The sequence below is a fragment of the Urocitellus parryii genome, chromosome 3 (genome assembly GCF_045843805.1).
Source record: "Urocitellus parryii isolate mUroPar1 chromosome 3, mUroPar1.hap1, whole genome shotgun sequence".
NCBI classification, from domain to species: Eukaryota; Metazoa; Chordata; class Mammalia; order Rodentia; family Sciuridae; genus Urocitellus; species Urocitellus parryii.
Window position 1 is genome coordinate 55,039,858 of NC_135533.1, and position 27,762 is coordinate 55,067,619.

Here is a 27,762-nt window from a genome sequence, read left to right on the forward strand (position 1 = left end):
AAGCACTCAATAAGATAGTCAAAATATCAGGCCCCGTAAGGACATCATCAGTCTGTCTCAACTCGAAATGTCCTCCAGCATCACTGAGACGAACGAGAAGAAACAAACCTGCAAAGAAGCCCAGCGCTGAATATAACTTCAGCAGTCGGTGATGCCCATCGTTTCTTTTCTCCAGTTAGGAGTTCAGCTAGGAAAGGAGCTCTGTTAAGTGCCAGCTCTCACCATGTCCTGTTGCATTTTAAATACAAGCTTGATGACTCTGATGTGCTGATTTAAAAGCTTTAGAACACAGAGTTGTTTTTCACTCCAGCCCAAAGTATTAGGCTGAGTGTTTCTCTCCTTGCTTGATGCCAAGAACAAGGTGCAGGAACCAGTTAAACTGCACGGTCCATCCTTTGTCTCTGCAAACTTCAATCTGATCAAGGAAGTACTTTTTAGCATCCTCCTCGTTTTTCCCCACTGTCAGGGCATCCCGGATGTACTCGATATCTTCTTTGCTGGTTAACTGGGGCATTCCTGTCATCAACATCATGGAGAACAGGATGATCAGCAGGTTTGTGTGATGGCGAAGGGCTAGGTAGGCCTTGACACAGACATCCTGGATAAAGGAGAAGAAACTGCTGTTACGGGTGTTAGAGTAACTGTAGGCTAAAGACTACTGGGCTGTACTGGCATTTACGTAGCATCATCATGAGAAGAAACCATCATACACAAGGCAGCTCTCTGCCCCAGAAGGAAAACTTGATGAGAACATGGGCTATTTTTATGATTTCTTCAACACTGCAGTGTGGACGCATAGAGGCAGGGTGTTCTCAAGAAAAGCTAATTGATTCAGTTATTTGTTGTTTGTTATTCTACCTTTTAAATTCAATTTCCTTCCTAAGAAATTGAGGGTAGAAATATTCATGGTCTCTGAAGAGGAATGAGTCATTTTTGAGCACCATACTGGAATCAATAAAATTTATGTAAGCAAAAATCATGTTTGCCAAGAGCTAATGAAATCCAAAGAAGTGAAAGAAATACGATGTCTGAGATTTAGTTTTATCCTTATTTTGCACTTTGTTCTATTCTAAGAAAGTAGATGAGTTAGCTTTTTACTGCCTGATTCTCAAAATTGTTGAGTGAACTTTGAAATTTTAATACAAATTCTGAATACTGAGAGAGAGGGCTTTAAAAAATATAATGGCTGATGCTGTCCCAAAAAAGCTTTGGAGGAGGTGATGTAGGTGAGTTATGCCTACTAGTGAGCAACAGGTACAATTATGTCATTAAATTATCCCAAAGCATAGGAAAAGATGCAAAGTTCCTAATTTTATAACATGAGAACATGAGACTTAGAATAGACACATATATAAAAAAACATGTGGAACACATTAAAAAAAAAAAGGTAAGACTTTACTGAGTCACATAAAATAAAACTTAAATACATGGAGTGACCTGCGATGTTCTTCAAAGATAAAATTGCTAATTATCAAGATGTAACTTATTCTTGGATTAGTCTATAAACATAACCAAATTTCAATAAAAATCTTTATCGGTATTTAAACTCAGATATAGTTCATCCAGAATAGTTAGGGTCCAAGAGAATGTTTTGGAAAAGTACAATAATGAAAACCAAAGTTTGCCATAGAAGATATTAAAACACCTTATCAAACTATAGTATTTTTTTAAATAAGATTTTGATGCACATATAGCTAAGAGTATGATGCTTTGTTTGTTTTTTTTTTTATTTTTGAGAATTTTAATATTTATTTTTTTAGTTTTCGGCGGACACAACATCTTTGTTTGTATGTGGTGCTGAGGACCGAACCCGGGCCGCATGCATGCCAGGCGAGCGCGCTACCGCCTGAGCCACATCCCCAGCCCAAACTATAATATTTGATTAATTACCCTGGGCGCATGCCTGTGATCCCAGCTTGGGATGCTAAGACAGGAGGATCGCAAGTTTGAGGACAGCCCGGGCAACTTAACAAGACTTTGTTGAGGCCAGAGGGCAGCATATTGTGAGAGCTCAGGACACGTCAGTTCTTTCCCTTTCCTACCATCTCTTCTCTGCTTACTGTGAAGCAGGAGACTTGAAGAGACTCAAAAGTCTATTTGGAGGGTTCCTGCTGCAGCCCAGGCCTCAGCTGTCCCCCTGGCCATGGCTCCAGTGCATTAGTGCTCTTGCATTCTTTATGACTCCACCGATGTGCGGAAATCGTTTTCTTTTGCTCATCTGTAGGACCCAAAGAGGTCTGTCTTGGTTCTTTGTAATTACAGAGGCTAAGTGCAGACTTCACCTCAGGCTACAGTCTCATTAATTTGCCAACTTTCAAGATTCTCACACAGGCTTTGTGGGGATGCCTTTCAATTCTGAATTAGAGTGCATTTTGATTTTTAATTATTTCCTATTCCTTTTACATACTAGGGGCTCTAGGCAAATCCCGTGCTGGGTGAGCCCACTGTGTGGTCAATCTCTTTTTAATCAGAAATTATCATGGAGGGAAATTAACCCAAGGCCAAGTTATGACCACACCAATCCATAGGTGCTCAGTAAATAACTGTTAGGTGGTGACTGACATACTGATTCCTGTAGTACCCAAAGAGATTCATTAAGGGAAAGGAACTGAGATGCTTCTCTTAAAGACCTCCCCAACCATACAAATGATATATATATTTTTTGTTTTTGTGTTTGTGATGTTGGGGATGGACAACCCAGGGCCTCAAACTAAACTACATCCCCAGTCTATATGACTGGTATTTTTGGCTCTGGTATGTTTTGGCTAGTTCTGATTTTCACACACAAGGGTCTGTTATAGGAGAAAGAAAAACTTCCTCCCCAAGTTTAACTGCATGCTCCTTACTTGTTGGACACAATGTACAAGTTCTGACTGGCTGCACAGACTTAGAGATTCAGTGCAGATTTAATTATCCTTTGCTTAAATTCAGACACTGTGTGGAGCAGTGGTTAACAGCGGAGTCACATCTTGCTGTATAAATTCAGAGCTTGGCTTTCTTACTGACAAGCTGTCTGTCATCAGGCAATTCACTTAACTTCTCTGGACCTCAGTTTTCTTACAACAATAATAACAATAACAAACTGCATCCATTTCATATAGTTGTGGTAGGATTTAAATGCTAGGTGACTGGTTGGCCATCACTACTAAATACTCTGCAGATTTGCATTATTGAACACATATACATTTATCAATGCTAAGGAGGTCACTTTCCCACCTAGACCCTCTGTCTGTCCAAAACATCTTCTTAGATGGCAAAGCTGTAGGGGGTGAGATGGGCCCCCCTCCACCGAGTGCTGGGGGGAGAGTTGTCTTCACTGGCCCACTGAAGTGGGTGGGACAGAAGCCTATGGCACCTGGCTACAACTGCAGGTGGTCCTCTTGCCTCCGGGGCCTGGTGGAGCACCTGCTCCACCCACTCAAGCCCTAGAAGTTTCATTTCTGTCCTCTGCACTCAACCAGGGCATCTGTGAATCTGTCCTGATCATGCAGGTTGGGCTCAGGGGCCTGCGGTTTGAGAGACTCTGAGGATGTGGCTTGGGAACTCGGGGGAAAATCCAAAACACAGAAGTTACCGGCTGTCGAAACAGAATTTTCCCTTCTGCCAATGCTGCCTGTCGTTGACCTCAAATGTTCCTCCCAACTGTATTTTGAGGCTCTGTATTATTGAGTGAAGAAGAAGAAAGAATCTGATTTGGGGGATTTGATTTAATGTACTTGTTAATGAGAGTGAATTATCATTAATGGCATTAGTAGCTAATAAAGAGGTCCAGCCTATGTAGTACATCTGCTCTTAATTTCATTGTTGATTTAAATGCCTTAATGACAGCAGCTAAGTAACCAAAGGAAGGATTGTTTTCACAAAGCTACCACCCCTGTAAATTTTGGAAACCAAAGGAATTTATTATCATTTCAGGGCCCAAACTTCGAATCCATTTGCTAACTGCCCCACCTATAAGTTTGCTAAAGAGGAAGCAAAGGACTGCTAAACACTGTCTCCTAGTTTCTTAACCACTGCGGAGCTGCGACTGCAGCATACTGTCCAGGGTCACAGGGAATACTTGTTCTTGTAGTCAAATCCCCCATTCTTATCCAGAATTAAAGTGGAAGTGAAATATTTACAAAAACAAAGAAGTAATATTAGGACCATAAAATAGAAACTCCAGGGAAAGATTCTAAGGCTGAGGGGAGAGAGAGATGCTCACAAAAATTCATCAATGAAAACAAAAAGTTCCCACCCACTGACTTTTCCTAAATCGTAATGTTACCTCTGTCTGCCAAAGGAAGGACACAGAAGAGAGAGAAAAAAGTTCAGTTTACAGTAAAGGACTTTATTTATTTATTTATATTAAAATTGGCTAGCCAATGTCTTTAGGAGTGATTTTGGCCAACCAGAGAAGGTCACTGATTAATAGCCCTAATAATGCAGGAAGCATCACTCTCTGGTAAACCCGAACTAGAGGATGCCCAACACTTAGCCATGTACTTGTTGGGTTTGTATTAGGATTCATATCTTCATAGACTCGAAAATAATTATCAGACTAGCTGTTTGCAAAGGAAAGGACTATGCTGTCATCTCAAATATTTAGCTAGAAACTCATTAGAAGCCTAAAGACTACAATTAAGCTGTTCTTCTTTAGTCACTATTCAGAATAGTCTATATAGGAAGGAGTGTGTGTGTGTGTGTGTGTGTGTGTGTGTGTGTGTGTGTATCTTCCAGTCTTGCTGCTAAAAGGATTTAAGGTGAACTATTTGGATACATAAAAGTCAAAACAACATTAGTGAGAGGTGGATGGAGAAAGAAAATGAATAACAAAGGAAATGATTCACAATGGCCAGAGAAATAAACTAATTTAAAACCACACACAGAAAACTCTGTAGACTTGTAGGTTGTCTCCAAATAAATCTCTAACCAAAAAGAAACTAATTCATTTCTTTATCCAATGCTTAGAGGATTTTAAAAGACCTATTTGTTTAGGAGAAGCTCTGCTTTTCTAGAAACCAAAATCAATTGAAAATTTACAAGGGCATCTATGGAGCATATACTCTGTAACATGGCAAATGAAGTCCTCAAAATATTCTCATGGTGACAAAATGATTCTCTAAAAGAAACTAGAATTAAGAGGCTAATGCTAGGTGAAAGATAATTCTTGATTAGTGTTTCAAAGTAGCAGGCAATGGGGATGCTGCATGCTGGTTCCTTAGCCTATACATCACCATATATGGATTCATATCTTTTCTAGAATAGTGATCAAACTCAATAAGCTAAACAAAGTCCTTACAATCTGACAAGCTCACACAAGTCTGCATCTAGCAGAAATTTCGCACCAACATATTCAACCCCCTATATGTAGCTGCTGCTGGACCCTTCTAGGCAAGTGTCTTCCAATCCATAACACAGAGAGTGAAGTATGGAGAATCTCTTCACTGGGATTGATGAGACCTAACTAATGCACCAGGGTAAAAATCCCAAGAGTGAATCCTTAATCAGCTCAGCACATTTTGTGTAATGTGACAGATGAACTTGTCATCTCCCACTTGACCTATAATAGACCTTAATTAGAATAATTGTGGTTAATCGATTGAGCTCCAAATGACATCGTTGCTTTGCTCCGCTCTCTACCCTCTAGTCCAGCCTATGCACTATTTTAAATTGGATCCAAATTTCCTTTCTTGACTCAAGTTCTACTACACATTCCATAGAAACCTATGTTCCATTCATACTGGGGTATTGTACTTTTTCTCCCTAAATATCGATTGTATGTACTTTTCTAACTTTATGCACTCACTCATGTTAGTTTTGTTCTGTCTCAATGTTCCTTCTCTTCCCTGAATGAGTCTGACAAAATAAAATTGAATTCAGCCCCAAAGGCTCGATAAAAACACTTCCTTCTCTGAATAATTCTATCCTCCAGTGCAAGATTAATTGCTCTCTCTGCAAACCACTGTTAGCACAAAGTATTCCTTAGCACAAAGTAATGTACATCTTGGTCTTACTGCATTCTGGGGCTGTGCCTCCGCCCAGCAGTGTCTGCCAAACTGTAGCTGAGCTATGTAGGTGAGATGGATGGATGCTTGATATGCAGTAGTCAAGTTCAGTCTTGGGCAAGATTCACCTCTTTAAAAACCAGGAGGAACTGGAGGACAATTATATATGAAGGGAATTAAGCTGGAAAGACATCGTGCCTTTTTGAGGGCGATACTTGACCCTTCTTTGTGCCTGGCACAGCTCCTGAAATAGAGCAGGTATTTTAGTAAGAGTATGAGAATCAGTTTCCTATTTTGGATGTGGTGAACAGGGCCTGGTGACTGCAACAGGATGGAGTAGGAGGTTGAGAAAGGCCAACTGGCAGGTCACAGGTCACAGTTGTACACAAGTGCGAGGACTCCCACTCGAGGGAAGGGGAGACAGAGAAAGGAAGTAATGGTGAGTGGCTGCAGTTTTTAGAAGAGTTTCAGGTGGTGAGGTCTCTGTGGTCCCTGGGGCTGGGGTTAGGAGGGGACAGGGCCCTGGACCTAGAGGTAGGTAGGTTAGGCCTCTGGTGGAGGAACTGAGGCACAAACAGACCAACCTGGGCTCCAGGGGTAGAATAGGCTACAGCAGAGATAGACTTCAGTTGGGTAAAGGTTCTTAAAAAGCAGAGGCTGTGGTTGTAGCTTGGTGGTAGAGCGCTTGCCTAGCATGTGTGAGGCACTGGGTTTGATCCTCATCCAATAAACAAACAAACAAACAAATCAATAAATGAATAAAATAAAAGTATTGTGTCCATCTACAATTGAAAAAAAAAAATCAAAACTTCCCAGGTCAGGACTCCGCAAAGGGACTGGGCATGCAGCTGAGCCTGGAGCCTTGTCATCCTGGAATGGTGACAAGACTTCTGGGACTGGAAACAGGCAAGGCCTGGTCAAACTGGCAAGGAAACTATAGCCAGCCTAGGTTAAAATAACACAATAAATAGACTCCAGACTATTTCATGAAATGCTTCTTAACAGTGACATCTAGGGGCAAGCGCCCTTTAGGGACATTCCTCAAACTGTCTGTTTTGCACAACTGTGGCTACAAATATTTTTCACTTTACCTGATGACCAGATTTATCTACATACATTTGCTTAGGGTTGACTGTGTGCAGAGAACATCTTTAAAATAATCATTTTTTGAAAGAACAAGTTGTTCATGTTCCGGAAAAAATGTCCCATATAGGACACCTCCTACACGTGTGTACTCCATGTCCTGTTCTCTGTGCATAGATTACTGTCCTGCTTGGGGGGAAAAGTAATATTTATTTCAGTAAGGAAATCTCCGCACAAATGTGAATAGACATCAAATGGCACTTCCATATTTGTATTATTTAGTAAAACACTGGGTTTCATAATTAGGGTTAGTTCCTCATCTGATGTGTGGTGTGCTGTTACCTGCATTGTGATGACTTATGACCTTCCATATGCTGGTAGCTAGTCAATCTGTGCCCGAGGAACTATTTCACAAACTCAGAATACAATGTATGGTCGGGAAGGAAGATGCCAGAATGAACCCCACTCCTCCCTGTGCAGGAACTGCCCCTCCCCATTTTGCTCCTTCACTCAGCAAACACTTTCTGAGTGCTCACCGAGTCTCAGGCTCCACATAAGGGACACAGGACCCATGTGGCCCTGCTGCACACAGCCTGCTGTCTGGGAAGGGAGAGTCAAGCAACATATTGGCACAAATCACTGTGATAGTGCAGGAAATGAGGAAGGGGCTGTGGCAAAGCCTAACAGGAGGGGACCTAGGTTGGAAGGCTCCCCTGAAGAATGGCATTTAAATGAGACTTAAGGGCAGTGAGGGCCTTCTGGACAGAAAGCCTGACCAGGGAGACGGCTCGGGATAGTGGAAGATGTGGAAGGCAGCGACTCACTGACATGAGGGGTAGGGGGAGGCAGCAGATGAAGGTGGCGGTGCTGACCCCAGGATGAGGCTGCAGCAGGTAGGCCCCTCGGCATGGGCCTTGCAGGGCAAACTTCTAAATTCAGATTTTATTCAAGGTGACAAAACTACCATTATGTGGAAGTCTGAAGGGAGGGATTAATTTATCTAATTCTTCACTTCAGTTTTTGAGAAAACTCTGATTCTCTACAGTCTTTTTTTTTTTAAATATTTTTTTTTTAGTTGTCAATGGATTTTTTTACTTTATTTATTTATTTTTATGTGGTACCGGGATTGAACCCAGGGCCTCATACATGCCAAGCGAGTGCTCTACCACGGAGCCACAACCCCAGGCCTATCTACAACCTTTTAAAAGACCAAACACTACTTAATAAAATGAAGGAAAAACACTGAAATGTTGACAGCGTTATCTTTAGAAGGTGAGACACCAGGGTTTTGATAGCTTACTGATATTTTAGAATACATTGCTGTCTTTTGTTTTTAATAAAGAAGCATTCACTACTTTTAAACTTAGAAAAAAACTCATCGAACAAATACAAATAAATGGGAATTCATATTTCATTTGCCACTGATATGAATGTGTTTATGTGCTACGTATGTTCTATAGCTGTTGATTGAAATGTAAAATAAAGTGGTCTAAAATAAATTATCAGGGGGTTTACCACAGTTTACCTTTAAAAAAAATATTTTCAGTAAGGGTGAGATTTTTCTAAATGGAATTTATTTATCAAAATTGTCATCACTACTATATGTCAGTTTAACACCCTGTGTGTAGGACGTTGCTCCAAAGACTGACAGATACCCTGAAGTTCACACGGTGGGCCTTGGTTTTCTCTAATTCTAGCTTGTCCCTGAACTCACCCCTATTCAAGAAGTAACTTACGAATACAGTCTTAGGCTAAACTAGCTACCCTTGAAAGAAGAGAGATGAGATAAAGCACAGCCTTCCTCTTTCAGTTCTCTTACTTCCCTTCTCTGGTCACCAGCAAATGCATGTTTTTAATTCTTTGTGGCGAAAGTTCACCTCACCCTTAACAAAAAGTGGGCCAACTTCTCTCCACCCTTTTAACAGATTAATCAAATATGCAGCATGTGTTAATTAACTTTATAGGGTTAAACTTGGCAACTGGCTGGAAATGAAGACACCTTTAATTCAAAATACTGGATATGACACTTCCCTAAACCTGGCTGTTTTATTCTACAAGATTATGAGACACTGTCGATAGAGTTTAGAGACATGGTCCCTGAGCTTGAAGAACTTCAATTTAAAAAGGAAACATACAACTCAGAAACAGAAACCCCTGCATTAGTTGTATGTAAAAGGAAACAAAAAGAAAAAATAATTGTCCAAGGGCAGAGTTGAACAACGAAGGTTTGGTCTTTGTCAATGAGGAAATTTTGGAAATTCTGTGTGTGTATAATTTAATATGATGGTGTTCATCCTTTTCTTGTGAGGGAGGAAGATGGTGGGACAAGAAGGGAGGATGGCAGAGAAGGGGAGCGTAGAAGGGAAAGCAGAAGGTGGGGGTGCACTCCGTCTGCTCTTTAACCAGAACATGCCATTTGGTCATGTTCTACATGTCACCTCATTTTGAAAACCGTTTCTCAATTTAAAAGTTTTCAAAGTCTGAAAACCTACTGTGATGTCTATAACCAGGCTGGCAGTGGCTTACTGAGTCTCTGCTACTGTCTAGGGTCTAGGCTAAGCATGCTCCATATTTCATTTAAATAACCCTGACCTCTGCCTCCTGCCTGCAGATGTGAGCATTCTGCTCCAACAAGTGCTCCTTGCCATTGCCACCCAGCGCAGCGCCCTCACCTGATGCTCACAGACCTGGGGCTGCCTGAACTTGGGTAGGAATCCTCAGAACTCTGAGCTAAATAACCCTTTTATCTTTATTAAAAGATAACAAGCAAATAAATAATTCCTGGAAAAACCACACGAGGCAGCTCTTCTTCCCCTTTCAGAAGAAGAAAGCAAGGTTCTGAAAGGGAAAGTAATTTTCATCATACACAGGCAATTAAGGAGCAGGGCTAGGATTCAGACTCAAGTTTGTCTGCTCCAAGAGCTGTCCTTTCACCCACCAGGCTACACTCGGCTCTCTACCTGTGTTTAAGGCTCAATGTGGGCACGTTCACAGGCACTTAAAATGCAGAAAAGTGCTTCAAAACCTGGGTACATGGAAAGACAACAGAATTCACAAAGATGTGTTTTTGGTGGTGCCCACTGACTAGGGTGTTGCTTTAATGAAGGAAGTTTTAACAGCCTGAGAAACAAGCTTTGGTGACAAAGGATGAAGAATAGCTCTTCCAAGAGGACAGACTGGGCAAAAGCTCACTGCAGGCTGAAGCATGGTGGCACATGCCTGCAATCCCAGCAGCTCAGGAGGCTGAGGCAGGAGGATTTCAGGTTCAAAGCCAGCCTCAGCAACTTATCGAGGTCTGAAGCAACTTACTGAGACCCGTTTCAAAATAAAAACATAATTAAAAAGGGCTTGAAATGTGGCTCAGTGGTTGTGTCCCTAGGTTCAATCCTTGGTACAAAAAATAAATAAATAAATAAATAAATAAGAAAGCTCAGAGCAGATGAATATAGCTTTGGGTGGAAATTGCTGGTAGGGGCAGGAAATCTTTCCTTGGCCTCCTCATAACAAAGATATTTTCATTAAAGAATGTTTTGAAACTGAAAAATAATTACAGCAGCCAAAACAAAAGTCAAGGGAGTTGCTGCTGGGATCTTAAGGTTGACATGGGCCTGACAGGGACATCGATAGCAACAGAACAAGTGGGCAGTCAGCCTTGAGAACATCACTGGAAAAAAGGAAGAGACGGTACATCCAGAGAGAAGGAGAGCCAGTGGATAAAGTCAAGCTCCTGGATTTGTCTGAATCTCTGAATCACAGTTTACCATGGCTGTTTGAATCTCGTCAGATGAACCTCCCTTCCAGGAAAGTAGAACTGAGTGTTTTTCCTCCTTTAAATGGTGAAATTCTTCCAGGTTCTTTTTTTGAACCATTATCTCTTCCAGTAAGTTGTCAAAATATATGATTTTTAACTTTAAAGAAAAACAGGACTGAAATGTGTCAAGTCCCTGGAAACAGTCTAAAACTCAATTGAGTTTATACAGAAAAACACACTGTAAAAATCCTAAAACCATCTGGCCACAGAGATCTCAGTTTCTCTGACAACACCACTGGAGCTGTGGGAGGGTGAGTCTTGTAATTACCAGATGGAAAACCAGCCAGAACAAACCAGAACACACAGGTTACAAATCAACACATCTGAGTACCTGTCCCAAGGAAGTTCAAGAGCCATGTCATCTCCCAAGGGTCACAGTGGACTTCAGAGGAGACTCAGGAAAAGCACTTGTCCCTGGGATGTCCACTGCAAATCAAACCAAGCTTAAGACTACCATGGTGGCAGGGTATGGGGGAGGCGAAGGTGAGTAAGTGAGTGGGTGGGTGGGAGTTCATTTAAAGGCAAATGGACACATCAAATAATGGCTCTTTGTCTCTGTTTTGTGTTGTCCACGAACAGTTATTAAGTTTCAAAGTGCGAAATGTTCTCCATTGGATATCTGAAATATTCAATAGTCAAAACTGGGTACAGACCAGGCAGGAATGAGAAAGGAAGTAGAATCTGAACACTCCCAGGGAGATGGCAGGCTCATGAAGGAAGCAGGACAAACCAGAGTTGTTTGTAGAACCTGTGGTCACACTGCTGAGATTTCCAAGGAGAGAAGAGACTGCCCTTTACAAAAGCAAGACACGCATATGCATATGGTGGCACAACAAGAATCCACGCTAGGAGTGTGATAAATACACATGTGTAGCAAAAAGTGAAGCTCACAATTGTTTGAGTGCCCTGAAAAGTATTTGCGAAGTTTTAATCCTTTGTCGGTGTCTTCAATAGATAAATATCCAATGGCTAAATTTCTCACCAGGTGCCCTTCCTTAAAGGCCTCTTCAGAACCAGCATCAACCTGAGCTCTGTATTTGCCAGTCCCACTGCTTATGGAATGTTTCTACTTCCGGTTTGGTTTTAGGTGGGAAGACGGCTGAGAAGCACAGTCTTGCACTTGGGGAATGAATGAATAGAGGCAACTGGGAGGAGGTAGGTTGGTCATGCCGGAAGGGGATGGGGGCAGAGGCTAGATGAGCCTCCAAGTGGGCTGGGAGGTAAAAGCTGCAGCAGATGCACACACCACCTGCTTAGTTGGTACTCTCAGTGGGAAATAAAGAGGGGGGTGACATACCTGAAATTTCTGGAAGTGTGGGCTTGTCTTTTTTCCAGAAGTTCCCATCACAAACAAGAAGTCTGGGGTGAGCACAAAGGGCACTCTCTCTTTATTAATGCCCAGGAAACTTTTATAATTCCCAAGAATGTGCCCAAAGTCAATATGAAATAGGTTTCCTTAAAAGAAAAAGAATATCTGACATTATTACACCAGCATACATGCTTGTAATAACACTTCACTTCTTGAGATAATTTTTAAGTGGCCTGAAAATGAGCTATCTTGGGTGAAAGCATCTGTTACATGTGTTACTAGTCTGTCGTATTTTTGGTCTTAGCAGGTGTGTGAAAGTAGTAACCACAAAGTGTTCTTTGAACCAAATATGTTTGTTCTTGATATCTTTCTGGTGTTCTTTAGATGACAAACGGCACTAAAAAGTTAAAAATTATCACCTCAAAATTATTCTTAGAAATCAAAACTCTCTGGCTAATATGTCACCATTATACTTAAAACTCCCCTAAGCCCTTCATGTAACTCAGGATAGCCTGATGTTGTACTCTGACTTGTACTTCCAAGCCCCACAATAGAAATAACTCATTTTGAAACTTCTTTGGGTCAATATTTACCACCACACCTTCTCTACATCACTTCTTCTCATTGGTCCTTTATCATTTCTATAGTCCAAAAATGTATTGCCTATTTTGTTTTATTCCGATCCTCACAGGGAGTAAGCAATTTGTTCCCCTCTCATGCTTTTTTCAGACTCTACTCTGAAATTGGTTCAAATCACATGTAGAAAAGTCTCATGGTGTGGTGGCCACGACTGGGCACTGTTAGACTGGACAGTGAACTGGCAAGGTGGGGTGAGTTAGGCAGACAAAATGTTTCACTTTTTTTTCCGTTTTTAGTACTGAGGATTGAACACAGGGGTGCTTAACCACTGAGCCATATTCCTAGTCTTTTTTATTTTTTTTTTTTTAAGTTTTTGATACTGGAGATTGAACTCAGGGGCACGCGACCACTGATCCACATTGCCAGTCCTATTTTGTATTTTATTTAGAGACAGGGTCTCACTGAGTTGCTTAGCGCCTTGGTTTTTTTTTTGTTTTGTTTTGTTTTTTGTTTTTTGTTTTTTTTTGCTGAGGCTGGCTTTGAGCTTGAGATCCTCCCGCCTCAGTCTCCTGAGTTGCTGGGATTACAGGTGTCTGTCACTGCCCCTAGCACATTTCAGATTTGAGGGTATCTCTGAGATTTTTTTTCCCCTCTTTTACTGTTTCTCTGAAATAGCTGATACTGTTGATCACCCCTACCTTCATTAGTTCCTGAGATATGCCCTACTCTACTTTTCTAGCTCTAATGGCCTCTTCCTCCTTTACTCAGTCCTCTGCCCTCAAGGTGGGTGGTCTCTGTAGAGTGATCACAGCACTAGAGTCCCTACACAATAATAACTTCACACTCTGTGCTCTGGCCTTGAACTCCCTTCAAAAATTTCTCTGCGATGGGAGGGTGGGGGAATGGGGTGGCTGTGTTTAATGAGGACAGCGTTTCAGACGGGGAAGATGAAAAAATTCTGAAGATGGACGTCAGTGATGCTTGCACAGCGATGTGAATGTGCTCAGTGTCCACTGAACTGCACACTTAAATGGTTAGAATAGAGAATTTCGTTATATGTGTTTTGCCACAATAAGTTATTCTGAAATAGATAAACTCACCTGTTTCTGAGATCATAATATTGTCATTGTGTCTGTCGCCTATTCCAAGAACAAAGGTTGCCACACAGTAGCCGGCACAGGAATAAACAAATCTCTCCACTGCTGCCTGAAACTAATTAAAATGCATCAGAATATTAATTGTCTTCTAACTACAAAGAGCAGCATGAATCTATTACAGATGATTTCCAGAAAGACACTGTTCTGGGAACCATTTTTAGAGAGCAAGTTACGTGTGCCTGATTTCATTAGCATTATATCTACCAAGCGCAAATTTTCACATTGCTCTGCTTATGTTTTAGGTGAAGATTCAATACATCACAACAGCACGAGGAGGACACATGAGTCAAAGGGCAACAGAAATTTAATCAAAGCGTTTGCTTCCTCTGCATGCATCACTTGCTCACAAGAATGTGGAACCCATAGTAATTTCTTCTCCATCAGTGAACATGTTTTGCTTGTGACCATTTACAAGTTTGCATGGGTTCACAAATCCACATGTATAACAGATTAATAAGTACTGCTAATTATATTTCCTCCCCAAATGACTGCTAACCATGCAAATGAGAAGTGCTAATCCTGTGCGGTAGAACTTTAGATGACAGCCAAACAGCCCAACCACACAGCTTGTGAAGGATTCAGCATATGCACTTCAGAAGATGGTGGGACTGACATTTTCCCCATCCATAATTTACCATTTATATTAGAGTGCAGTGGTAAATTATAAATTATGTCGTTGGGCATGCGGTATTTCCTAGGTAGGAAAGAATTTATACAGAGTAACTAAATCTCGATGCCGAACAACAACAACAAAAAATAGCCATAAAAAGTGCTATCAGATTATTTTACGGAACCAAATTAGATACCAAATGTGCCTGGGAATCAAAGCCAAAGATAATGATCATGGGGTTGGGAACTGAGCACTTCTGTTTTACATAGATGTGCTGTGTCATCAGGGAAAAGCCCTCAAACCTTCCCACCTCCTCACCAGTAAAGGATTCACCAACATATGGGGATGCAAGACACTGAAAAATCCTTTGAAAACCTGGAACCACTATTGCTTTATAAATGACAAGTTGTAAGGGACCTCTGCAGAGGGGAGGCACAGCTCACCTTTTCTTCGATGGGGCATTTTTCTTTGAGCCAGTGATTCAGGACTTCATCTTTGAACGCACCCGTGTTGCCCACTGTGCTTTGCTGGATTTTGGCAATTGTTGTCGCATCTTTCACGATCTCGATCATTCCTACATTGAGGATGAGGAGTTTGATGGAGAAGGGGGCCTAGCGCCTGACCCAGGGCGGGGGCAACTTGTCTTTGTTGAGTAGGGAACAGAGGGGACTTTTTTTTTTTTTGTATCAGGCATTGAACTCAGGGGCACTTGACCACTGAGCCACATCCCCAGCCCTGTTTTGTATTTTATTTAGAGACAGGGTCTCACTGAATTGCTTAGTGCCTCGCTTTTGCTGAGGCTGGCTTTGAACTCTTGATCCTCTTGCCTCAGCCTCCCAATTTTGTGTTTGTTTTTAAGTAAATGAGAGCGTTGTTTTCCAGATCTGTGCTTTTTTTTTTTTTTTTTTAAGAAAGTTGTATGGGATATTCTTGCAATATTCCTCAATGCAAGGGGAAAGGGTTGGTTTTGATCAGCAGTGAGTAAAGGCAGTTATGTGCTGAGAATAACCTACCTCACCCAGTGCTCTGTGCCTTTTCCTTTTTAAATTATAGGGTCAAATGTAAATGGTTTTGCACTGTTCTCATATCAGAAGCTTATATAAAAGTATGTTTGATTGAAACTAAAATATTAAATGTCTATAAAAGTACCTAAGAGTAGAGTGTGTAATAGTTTTAATAATGTGAATTCTGGAATTTAAAAATAAGTGACAGATCTTTCTGTCTAATTTTAAATGTTATTTGTGAGAGAAAAATTTAATGTGTAATGAAATGAGTTAAAGTTTAGAGGTGAAGTAAAGAGAAGGGAACAAGTTCTTACTGAAATCATTTCCATGTACAGTCACAAGGACTTGAATCATGCGTTCATGTATTTTCAACATATCCATATTAAATTGAGAGGCACATTCACCAGCCTGGGAACATTTTCTTCTTCTTTATATGGATTATGATCCTATTTTTTCAGTTATTAAATGCCTACACTAAGGGAACTATGATCTTTTAAAATTAGCTGAGTGGTATATTCATTTCCTGAGGTAATCACATACCTATTTTGTCCCCTGTTGAAATGCAACCATATGGCAGGAGGCACAGATCCAAAGATTCAGTCTCCCAAATGGACTCCATGATTCGTAGAATCTGGGCATCAAAACAGAAGAGTTTCTATTATATATATATATATATATATATATATATATATATATATACACACACACACACACACACACACATACACACACACAAGTGTATTTACTTCATATATATTTTTTATCCTTCAAAAAACAGCAGTCTTATCTGGTAACACAAAATATCTAAGTGGATGTAAAATTTTTAAGTAAAAACTACTTTTATTGATCATCTTGGTACTCTCAAATTTCCCCTCATTGCACATCTGTTAATTTCAGTCTGAGATGTACTTTGGATTTCTTCTGGAGTAGGTTTTAGTCATGTTTGATTATCTACCTGCTCAGTATGTTATACTCTGCCATGGATATTTTCCCACCATAACTCTAATATCCTGACACATATCTATTACTCTAATATCCACAAGACACTCAGGCTAGACCTAAATAACGGTAACAACAATGATGATAATAATAGCTAACATTTATTGGGTGGTTTTTTATGTGTGGTTCTTGCATTAACCTCATATTGGGAATATGATTATTATTCCCTTTCTGCAGGCGAAGGAACAAAGACTTAGAGAACTTTCCTTTAGCTGCCAAACTTTTCCTTCAATAATAAACCAAAGGACACAAAAGACAAGGGCAAACTTTCCCTCAAAATGAGAGAAATAACAGACAAATTTTTGTGTTTTTGAATTGCTCATCTTTGAACAATTCAAGAAATCTTACAGATTAATTTGAAATTGAATTAACCTGAAAAAGAATTGAAGGATTTCTTTTTCTTTTCTTTTTAAAAATGTTTCCTGGAGGAGACTAGTAGAGGAAGGGATCAGAGGGAGTGAGGATGGAGGAAATGGGAGATTCTGGAGAATGAAACTGAATAAATTATGTTATGTGCACATATAAATATATCCAATGAAATCCAAGATTGTGTGCAATTATAATGCACCAACAAAATTAATAAAAAAACAATAAAAGGAACTAGAAAAACCACTTCTTGGACAATTCTCATACCATTCTTGACAGAAAGCAAAGCAAGGGTATTATTGTTTCCGTATTAGAAATAAGTAAAAACAGAATCTTAGAACTGAAAACATGACCAGTTCTTAATAGCTTACTTTTAAGTTAATAGGATTTCTCTATTTCAAATAAACCATATTAAATTTTAGAAATTGTTACCTATAAAATGTTGAGCAAATAAAATCCAGGGAATACAACTTTACAGATTTCTGAAGCTAAAGTTGATACAGATATGTCAGAAAATATGAAAATGATCAGCATCGATACCTTGGCCATTCAGCTTTGCCATAATAACACATTCACTTTGTACAATTTCTCATTCCCTGTTCACCTTCTCTCTCCTTCCCATGAAATCATTCTCTTGAGTTTATGTATGTGCATCAGAGAGTGCCTATGAGTGTGTAGATATGTCTATGAATAAACTGGGTGCTGCAGGTTTATGTGGTTACATTTGATGTTACCAAGCTCAGAAGGGGGTTATGAAAAAGAGGCAAGATGAGGGAGGTGTATCTGGTTTCTTGGGAATGTTGGATGTGCATCTTCAAGAAATGGACAGAACAGTGATGTTCATGGGATTGGGTATCTAACATTCCACAGCCATATTCCTCACACTAAAACTATATTATGTAGCTTTTGAACAGTGTTTATCATGTGAAAGAACAGAATAAGGATGAAATTGATAGAAGGCATGTTTTAAATCTAATACAGAATTATTTTTTTCAGATAATTGAAAATGTTTCTTAACATCGGCCTACCTGTAAAATAAGCATGTCTTGGCGCAGATCATCGCCATGTTTGAAGATGATTCCAATTGTTTCATTGGAGAGCGCTGTAGGATCTGCACATTTAAACTCAAGCCACAGGGGCTTTTTCTTGGAGGCCATCACTTTACATTTTTCAATCTGTAAGAAAGCGGTCACATGTTTCCTGCATGCGCTGCATACACATTGTGGAGACACAGATTCTCTGGCAAAGCCTCACTGTAAATAACCAGGACAAAGTCCTAGGTGGAAAATGATTTTCAGTCTTTGGGAAAAATGCAGATGTTCTCACCAAATCTAGAAATGTTTTTTTTTTTTTTTTTTTGAGGGCAAATTCACCACATTTCAACCAATGGTTCTCAAACTGTGTTCCAAGGAAGCTCAAGGGTCTATGGAGATGCTGACGCCATGAGGTGTGACAGATTCTGCCCTGTGCTTCTCCCACAGGACACTGGTACTCCCACATTCCCTTTAACCCAGTGAAACTTCACTATTATCTATTTATGTGTTTGGCCTCCCTCTAAGATTTAGCTTTATAAAAAAGAATTCTAATGCTACTACAGTGTCTAAAAAGCTATTATTGCAGATGCAATAGGCCAAAGATAACAAGATAAAATTTAACAGAAATTAATGGAAAATTGGGCAGTCAAGTACAACACTCCTTTCTCATCCCTCCACCCGACACACTGAAACAAATTTAAGGAAGAGGAAATGTGATTTGGCATCATTCAAAAATAAAAACTAAAACCAAACAACATACAAGTTTTAGCCAAAGGCGAATTCTCCATGGATCAAACAATTTTTATTATATTTTATTCGTTCTTTTTAGCCATACATGACAGTTGAATCCATTTTGATATAACCATACTAGTATGGAATATATCTTATTCTAATTAAGACCCAGTACCTCTTCTTCCTCTTCCCTCTATTGGTCTTTCTGTCATTTACCCATAGTTATTTATTTATTTATTCATTGTTAAATTAATTATTTGTGGATATACATGGTGATGAAATTCACTGATGTGGTCTTTTAAAAGAGCAAACACTTTGAAATCTGTATTAATATATAATAATTCCCACTATAATTCTAAATGGACAGTAGATGATATATGCTTTTTCTATAGGGCCATTTTACTAGTAACTGCATATAAAATTAATCATGTAAGGGAGGAAGGTTTTCCTTTCTTTGCGGTTTAACCATGATAGGAGTTGCTGTCCTGTCACACACAACTATAGGACTAGGCAAAATATATGAAATAACTCTTTTCAGACATTGGTGGCAGGCAGTGGAGGTCTGTGACCCCTGAGAGAAGGAAGACAAATAAAGTGAACCCTTTAATGCAACAGTTGACTGCTCAGGACCCTTTTGAGGCTGGACAACAGAAATAGGCAACCTAGACTGAGTCCATGGGCAAGCAGTCTAGAACATAGCAACAAAGTCTCAGAAAGAGAGGACAGGAAAAATATTAGTTGAAAAAGTACCAAATGTGATAGGCTATCAACCCCCAAGTCAAAGGTTCAATACTCTCTAGGAGACTCAACATAAAGAAGGCACATCAGATTCAATTTTGTGAAAACCAGTGATTAAATAAATCGTAGAAGAAGCCTACAGAAAAATAAAATATATGTTATATAGAGACAGTTAACGATAAGGACAGAGAATTAGTATCAGAAAATATTCAAGCCAGAAGAAAATGAAGAAGAAGAAGAAGAAGAAGAAGAAGAAGAAGAAGAAGAAGAAGAAGAAGAAGAAGAAGTCATTATCAATCTAAAACTCTTCATTTAGTGAAAATATTTTTTTAAAAATGAAGATATAATGAAAAATTTTTAAGATAAACAAATGCTGAGAGAATTTATTAGTAGCAGAACTAGAGTATATAAAATGTTAAAGGTCAAAGGGAAATGATACCAGCTAGAAAGTCTGGGTCTATGCAAAGCAGTGAAGAGTAGCCCAATGGTAATATGGGGGGAAACATTTTAAAATGGCTTAATCTTTTAAATCTATTTTTGTTTAAAGCAAAAATAATAACAATGCATTTGGGGGTTTATAACACTTGTAGAAGTTAACAGCATGACAAAAAAGTACAAAGAATTGGGAGGAGGTTAATAGAAGTGTACCGCTATAAGATTCTACATGTTCACAATGTGGTTTGTTATTTGAATGTAACCAAGGGTGTGTGATGTTGATCTGAGGACAGATATTTAGATTAATGGAAAAGAACAGAGAGCCTGTATGTAGACTTGCACATAATATGGTCAGTTGATTTGTGACTTGAAAGAACTTTTTCCATAATATTTCTTAAAATGTACCTTGATTATTATGGTGGTTATATGGTAGCATATGTTTGTCAAAACTCATCAAATTATACACTTAAAATGCACAAATTTTATTGTACATAAAGGATATCTCAATAAGCTAATCTGAAACAAGATGGAAGGGAAATTACCTGGTTTTGAAGCTTTCAGAAGCTAATGATCATTAGCAGAAGCTCGACCATGGACTCTTCAACTTCCCTGTCTCTATATAAACATCAACTTTTAAGCACTGGACCCTAGAAAGCACTCCAGACATTGAAAGACATATAAACCACACATAGACATCCAAGTGATACCTACCACCAGGGTTCCTGCTTTCAGACCAGGATCATAGGGAACTCTAAAGCTTTTGGGGAGATTAGAATTCTGCAGGGTTTCAAGCTTTTGCTTCAGTTGTGAAATAACTGTAATTGTCAAAAGCACAAAAGAGTTATATGAATTCAAGAAATTACCAATATTATCTACAACATTTCCTGAGGCCATATTTACTTACAGCATTCTATATATTTGTTCTGGGGTGGAGCAGGAGAAGATTGGGTAGAATCCTGCCTTTGAGGAACTAACTACTTGAAGTGGCAAGATAAGTTAGGCTTGCTATGACAATATAACCAGGCACATGTTTCACAGTGGGGGATGGAAATATGTGAACATAAGTGGGATAGCACACAAATGCTGTACAGGATATGGGGAGGAGTTTCTGAGGGTAATGATAAGGACTTAATTCTAGTCTTCTTTCCAGCATGTGAAACTTTGAACTGCCATCTGATTTGGGGAACAGACATTTGAAGACAATATTAAATAGTTAGGTTAAAGTTCTGCAAATTCTTTTCAAAAGAGGAAGTTAAGATGTGTTTAGAAGATGTGATAATCTCAAAAATTTCAAGGCAAAATACATAAATTAAAAATTACTCTATGTACAGCAGATAGAATGGAGGCCAGCACAGACATAAAGTTAATATTATTACTGTTATCATTTTTAGGAGATATCATTATTTGTGTACTGAGAAAGGGTCAAAGGGAAAAAGTATATATTTAAAATATTCAAAAGTTTAAAATGTGATTAGGTACATGAGTAAGTGTCTATCATGAGGCACAGTGCTAGGTCTAGGTGCAGAAAATCAAGAGATATTCCCTACTTTCAAGGTTTATACAGCTTATAGGGTCAGAAAGGTGTATTAATGACCATGATTTAATGTGGTATCAACCTGAACTTATGGGACTACAGACAAGAAGTGGTTAAATTTCTTAGGGCAGGCACAGGACTTCTTAGGGTAGGGATAAGAGGACACTGGAAGTGGATTCATAGAGGAGGGGTCTTGTGTGTGTGTGTATATATATATACACACACAAAGGATTATATATATTTATATATTATTATACATCAATATATGTTACATATTAATATATAATTCATATAACATATTAATATATAACATTATCTATTATTATATACATATATTACTCTGAGATATACATGTATGAAGAAATGTAAAAATATTTAACATAACTCTTCCAGAATTTATTACCTTAAAAGACTGAACATTTAAAAATGACATATACATTGAAGACAGGGAGGAAAAGGTAAAGATTTGAAAATAACTACTCTTTTATTTTGTGTGTGAAAGTGTTCTTCAAAATTATACCTGACACTACATAATGATTTTTAATTTTTTTCAAAGAGTTTAATGTTTGTTATCATAGCTTTATTATTAACAATATATGTTTAGTTTTTAAAAGTCATTAACTTATAAAAGGAGAACTTGAAATTACTTACTCCACGCAGACAAGAGAATAAAAAAAATGTGTTCTTGGCTGCCTTTAGGAAACTAAAACTTGGCTTCCCCAAAGAAGAATCATAATGATTCTGGCATTTGGAGATGAAGGCATTTGGAAAGAGAACCAGGAAAATACAGCCGCTCTACCTTGGGAACTGACGTCATACTTCTCAGCAGAGAGTGACTTAATATCAATGGTGACTTTTTGCAACATCTCGATGACTTGGACCTGCTGGGTAAAGTCCTGCAGCATGGCTGTGCCACAGCCCCTCAGATAGGCTTCCAGGATCACGGCGAATCTCTGCTGATAGTGCCTGGACTGAGCGATCTCACTTCTCAAGAACCAAAACAAGAAGTGACCGATTCTTTTGTTCTGAGGTGGGTACAAGAAGGTCGAAATTATTATGACTAATGCTCTAGGTCTGTCGGTCAATTCTCAGTGACCTAAAATGTCACGCCATTATCAAGGTGGAAGTACTTACCCTTAAGCCACGCTTCAGCAGAAATCTTGCCAGGGCACTGTCATGGTATGGTTCAAATTTGACGGCCTGAAGGAAGAACACGTTGGCATTAGTAGGACTGTATTCTATGTTGGTAGGTCAGGAAAAGGGAAATGGAGAAAAACTGGCAATGTGCTTGAGTGGGTCTTTATGGCTAGGGAGATGAGAATCCAATGAGTCACTTGAATCCATTCTTCCAGAAGACTCTTTGGACCAGAATGAACCACTTCCTTAGGATCACAGAGTAGTACCAGAAGTGGGATTAGAGGCCAGATGTCTTAGCTCAGAGTCACATGCTTTTAGTAATTTCAGAAGTGGAGAGGCAGGGGCATTGGCTCCATTAGGGGCTGACCTGATTTATAGGTGGACAGAGAGGAAAGATGGAGATGGCTAGAACAAACCCATGAAATAGAAGAAAGGAGACTTGTTACATGAAGAGGACAGTGGCGATTAGTGCATTTAAGGAGAAGAATGTTCTTTAGAAGTGAAGATCCTAAAAACCCTAGAGCTTTCTTTTCAGCATCTCATGGCAAATCATTGAGCTGTCTCACAGGTTCTCATTGCAAGTATACAGCAGGTCTAGATCAATCCAGAACAGTCACTACCTGCTGCCACGCTGTGTATATAGAGAGCTTTTACTTTTTCTTTTTTCCCCAGAAAAATCCCTGCTTTTATGTGCTTCCTCAGGTAGAGCTTGCTTTTCATCTCTATTTTTCGTGTTGTTGGTTGATTTTTATTTCTTTTGCCATGTTGGAGATCATGCATGCTAGATCATGCATGCTAGCAAGCATTCACTGAGCTACACCCCAACCCCTAATGTAGAGAATATTGATTAAGTGATAGCTCTAATTGCTGAAGAAAAAAGAAAAAAACAATAAAATGAAAAAAAATTAAATCTCAATGAGTACAGTGCCTCACACATGCCAGAGCTCTTTACCACTGAGCCACAACCCCAGCCCTCCCATAAATATTTATAGTGACAGTTTGGAGTCTAAATGTTTGTTAAATTATTTTCTCTACTTCTTTATAGGTTTAAAATGGTTCATAATTTTTTAAACTAACAAGCATAACTGCATATATAAAATTAGAAGGTATATCTTAGGTGTAAAACTGAAGGAGTTTTAAATTGAATATATCAGAGTGTTTCTTTTCCAAATACAAACAGTCTGTTTTTTTTTTTCCCCCTAAGGAACAGGAAGAAATTCCCATTCTAGTTAATATTTTGGTGCCTGGAGTTTTCTTAGTAAGATTCATAATTCTTACTCTGGTTTTGCAATTTGGAAATGATAAATACTAACCATAATGTTTCAATTATAACCCTTGCTTTCGAAAATGTTCATGGGTGTGGTCAAATAGGTACCATGATAGCTGTATCTAAGTAAGACCTTAATTCTGAGAATGTGGTTATTTAGCCACTAGTACTTACTTTAAATACATTTTAAGTTTCTAAACTGAACGTGAGTCTTTCTGACCTTTGTGTTTCACTTCTGTAAAGTCAGCTAGGAGACCATTTTAATTAGGAATGAGTCATTTAGTCTTATGTGAAAATGTCTCAAATAGTTTTACAAATGACTACTCTTTTTCAAATTTAAGACCACAAATTCAATGTTAATATAACTTATTGACCTTTTTCATTTAAAATGTTTCCAAGGAGAACATTATTTATCCTCTAATTTGGGAAGGTTTACTTATAAAAATGACAATGAAAAATAATTCATAGTAGCCTAGGGATTTAGAATACTGGATATACAAATTTGTTTGATGTTAGTTTTGTCATGGAGAGCCAGAACATTGAGGCTCCTTCAATTATTCTAAAATTCTCTACTGTTATGCCAGTATCTGAACTAGTGGGCAGAAAAAAAATAGTGGCCATATTTAATAGATGAAAGAGCCAAACGTAACGTTTCAAGTATCTGATGAGGGGAAGGTGAAGGTTCAAAGTTGAGAATATCCAAAGTGTTTATCAGAAAATTCTAGGGACTTCCCACAAATATTTTTAAAAACAATTTTTTTTAGTTGTAGATGGACACAATACCTTTATTTTACTTATATATTTTTATGTGGTGCTAAGGATTGAACCCAGTGCCTCACACATGCCAGAGCTCTTTACCCCTGAGCCACAACCCCAGCCCTCCCATAAATATTTATAGTGACAGTTTGGAGTCTAAAATTTAGCCTGACTTATCCTAAAGATTCTTGGGGCAAATATCACTCCCGACTATGTATGCCTAGACTCCTCAGTCGAAATTAAGAATCCCTGACCCCCTTTTTTCTCATAACACTCTGTTGTTTTTCCTTGACACAATCTGTTATTAAACATGTTTGTGTATGTACTCATTTAATGTCAGTCTTCTAGTATGGGTTGTTGAATTAATGAATGGACATGTCTGGGCTCTAAAATGACATTTATATTCCAATTCCTTTATTTTCTTATCTTTTCAAACATTACAACATAATTTGAGAACTGCTAGAGTGAGCAGGAGAACTGCTGCTCCTTAAGTCTTTAACTTCCTAGCTAAACCTCAGGGACATCACTGAGCCTCTCAGGGCCCCAGGGGACATCATGAGAACTGGAGTGGAAACATAGCCCTGGACCTGTCTAAGGAGAGGAGCTTTCAAGACTCTACCCAGCTATGAGCTGTTATTCTATGAACTGAAGTACTCATGGGGTGGGGTGGGGCGGAGAAGATCTCTTTTAGCTCACTCTTTGCGGGCAGTGTAAAGGGCAAGGCTGGAAATCAGACCTCCTACATTTGAATTCTGGTCTGCTTCTTTCAAAGTATGTGATCTTGGATTGCTTAGCCTCTTTGTTCCCTAATTTCTTTATGTATAAAATGCAAATACTAATTTGACCACTATCATAGTCTTTGGGAGAGTTAAATGAGATAACACACAAAAAGCATGTAAATCACTTGGAAACTTGACATAAGAAAGCATTCAATAAGTTGAATCTATCCTTAAAATAATAAATGAGAATAAAATATTTCCATGGGACCAATTTTCCTACAAAACAAAACATCATACTGATGTCTTTAAAATGCTTGTCAGCAAACCCTTAAAGACAGTAAAATAGTAAATGGAAGTGTTTCCTTCTTTTTGAGGTGGCTTCATTAGAGCTGTTTTGACCAATCATGAAGTTCAGAACAAAGGGTATCTGATAACAACTAAATGGGGTGCCTGTGTACATGCAAATAAATTCCTGAGGACAGTTCCCTTGATAAAGCCAACATCCCCTACCTGCACCAGCTGCAGCAGATAATGCAAAACATCATCGTCCTCCAAGCTCTCCAGTTTCTGAACTGCAATGGCTCTGACATTTTCATCTGAAAAGTTGCAGTCCAGGAGCTGCATTGTTAACCCAACATCCAAAGCACTTTGATCCCAGACCTCCCTTCTGGCTAACAGTTGGTATGTTTTGGCCACAATTTCTTGCTGTCCCCATTTCACTGAGCTAAATAGCTTAGGATATGCTTTGGGATGCTTCAGGCTTTCATATCTAAAATGCCAGAGCAATTCTTTGTCCTCTGCTGTGAGAGGATTAAGTGGATCAGTGGCTATGATTGCCTCTAGTTGCTTTCGAAGCTGGTTGGGCATTTCAGCTCGAACTCGGTCACCTTCGGGGTCAGGAGTGGGCCGATGCTTAGGCAGGGCTATTGGGTGACAGTAATTGTCCAGAAGAATGGAGATGGACATTGAGTTCTCTTTGTCTGGGTTGGTGGCGGACGTGAGCTTGTCCGCATTAAAGCTCCCTTGGTCTTCTCCCTTCCCAGATATCTGCCACATGTGGAGCACATATTCCCCATGGCGCAGGAGGAACCTGTGGTCTATCAGTAGCAGGTTTACATAGTAAAGAAGCTGAGCTTTGCCCTTGGACTCTGAGCTGGGAGTCTCTGCAGAGGCTTTGCCTGACAGTGCAGGAGCTTTGCCACAGAATATCTGGAGGTTCAGTAGAGCCCCTTTGGGCAAGTCTTTGATTTTGATACTGAACTCGAGCCATACATTCCAGAGCACCTCCTCTGTGAAGGGTTTGGGGCTGGTTCTTCTTTGGCAAAGAACTTGCTGCCCATGCTGGATGTTTGCTTCCACAAAAACTGTGAGGTCTGCATTTCGGGGTAGGACAGGAATATCAATGCCTCTGATCTTGACCCTGAACTTCCTGTCACAGTCCCACAGGGATACAGTAAACACACTCTCATGATCTTTGCCATGGATGGTCAGCTGCTCATGGTAGCCGGTGACTCCGGTGCAGTCATCTACCAGTGGCCACTCTTCTTTCCTCACCTCATCCAGGGCTGGGTCCGGAGGCCTGTCCAGCACTAGGTGAATCTCTTCTCCATTCTTAAGGCAGTGCCTAACCCATTGGAAGTTTTTGATGGGTGTTTCACCAACCAGGTACTCATCCCGGCCACAGACACGCAGCACAAAATCCTGCTCATTTTGGCTTTCGGGGATGTCCATCAGTGACTTCTTTTTGGCCATCTTGGTGAAGAAACTCTGGAGGATGGCACCTGGGGTGTCATCAGCTGAGACCTTGATGGTCTGGCTGGTCGTGCTGCGATGGATGACAATGAAGATGCAGTTGTTGGTAATCTTCTTTGACAGGTACTCAGGGAGGGGCTTGGATGTCACCCAGGGGTGCATGGCGTAGAGCCTGGCATCGCGACTTGCCACCTCTGCCATGCGAGGTGTGACCAGGCGGCGGCGTGTGAACTCCAGCTCGTCGTCATGCACGTTACTGATGTCAGTGACGTCGTAGCCGATGAGGGCGGTGAGCTGCTGCTGGAAGGCCAGGGTCTCCTCGGAGGGCGCATGCCGCTGTACTACGTGGATCTGACCTGGGCTCTTATTCAGCATCTTCCAGTACCGCAGGCAGTCCAGGGTCTGCACCACCTGGTACTTGTCATAGATCTCGTACCACTGTCCCTTCTTCTGGTAGAGCAAGATGAAGTGGTCCGGACCCAACCGGTGGTAGAAGTCGGCGGCCACACTAGTCTCCATTGAGCGCAGCCACACCTGGGCTTTCATCTGCTCCACGTTGCCGTGCCCCGCCACGTGCAGCAGCGCCGTTTCGGGAATCTTGGTGTCCCGCTGGCTGGTGGGCAGCACGAACTCAATGGGGATGAGCTCCATGGAGGACAGGCTGGCCGCCACACTGCGTGGCTTCATTCTCCGACGCCGGCGGAGGTTGTCCTCTCTCAGAATCACCGGCTGCTCACAGTTCTCCAGCTCCAT

General features: G+C 39.9%; 1 protein-coding gene across 1 annotated transcript; it reads right to left on the bottom strand.

Moving 5' to 3' along the window:
- On the bottom strand, positions 1 to 27,762 carry Pik3cg (phosphatidylinositol-4,5-bisphosphate 3-kinase catalytic subunit gamma). Its single transcript, XM_026395786.2, has 10 exons — positions 25,768 to 27,762; positions 22,513 to 22,578; positions 22,178 to 22,403; positions 20,556 to 20,659; positions 17,934 to 18,080; positions 16,081 to 16,171; positions 14,980 to 15,110; positions 13,870 to 13,981; positions 12,179 to 12,336; positions 1 to 598 (listed from the first exon to the last, which is right to left on the bottom strand). The coding sequence occupies exons 1-10, from the start codon at positions 27,760 to 27,762 to the stop codon at positions 320 to 322; spliced, it is 3,309 nt and encodes a 1,102-aa protein (XP_026251571.1). The 3' UTR covers positions 1 to 319.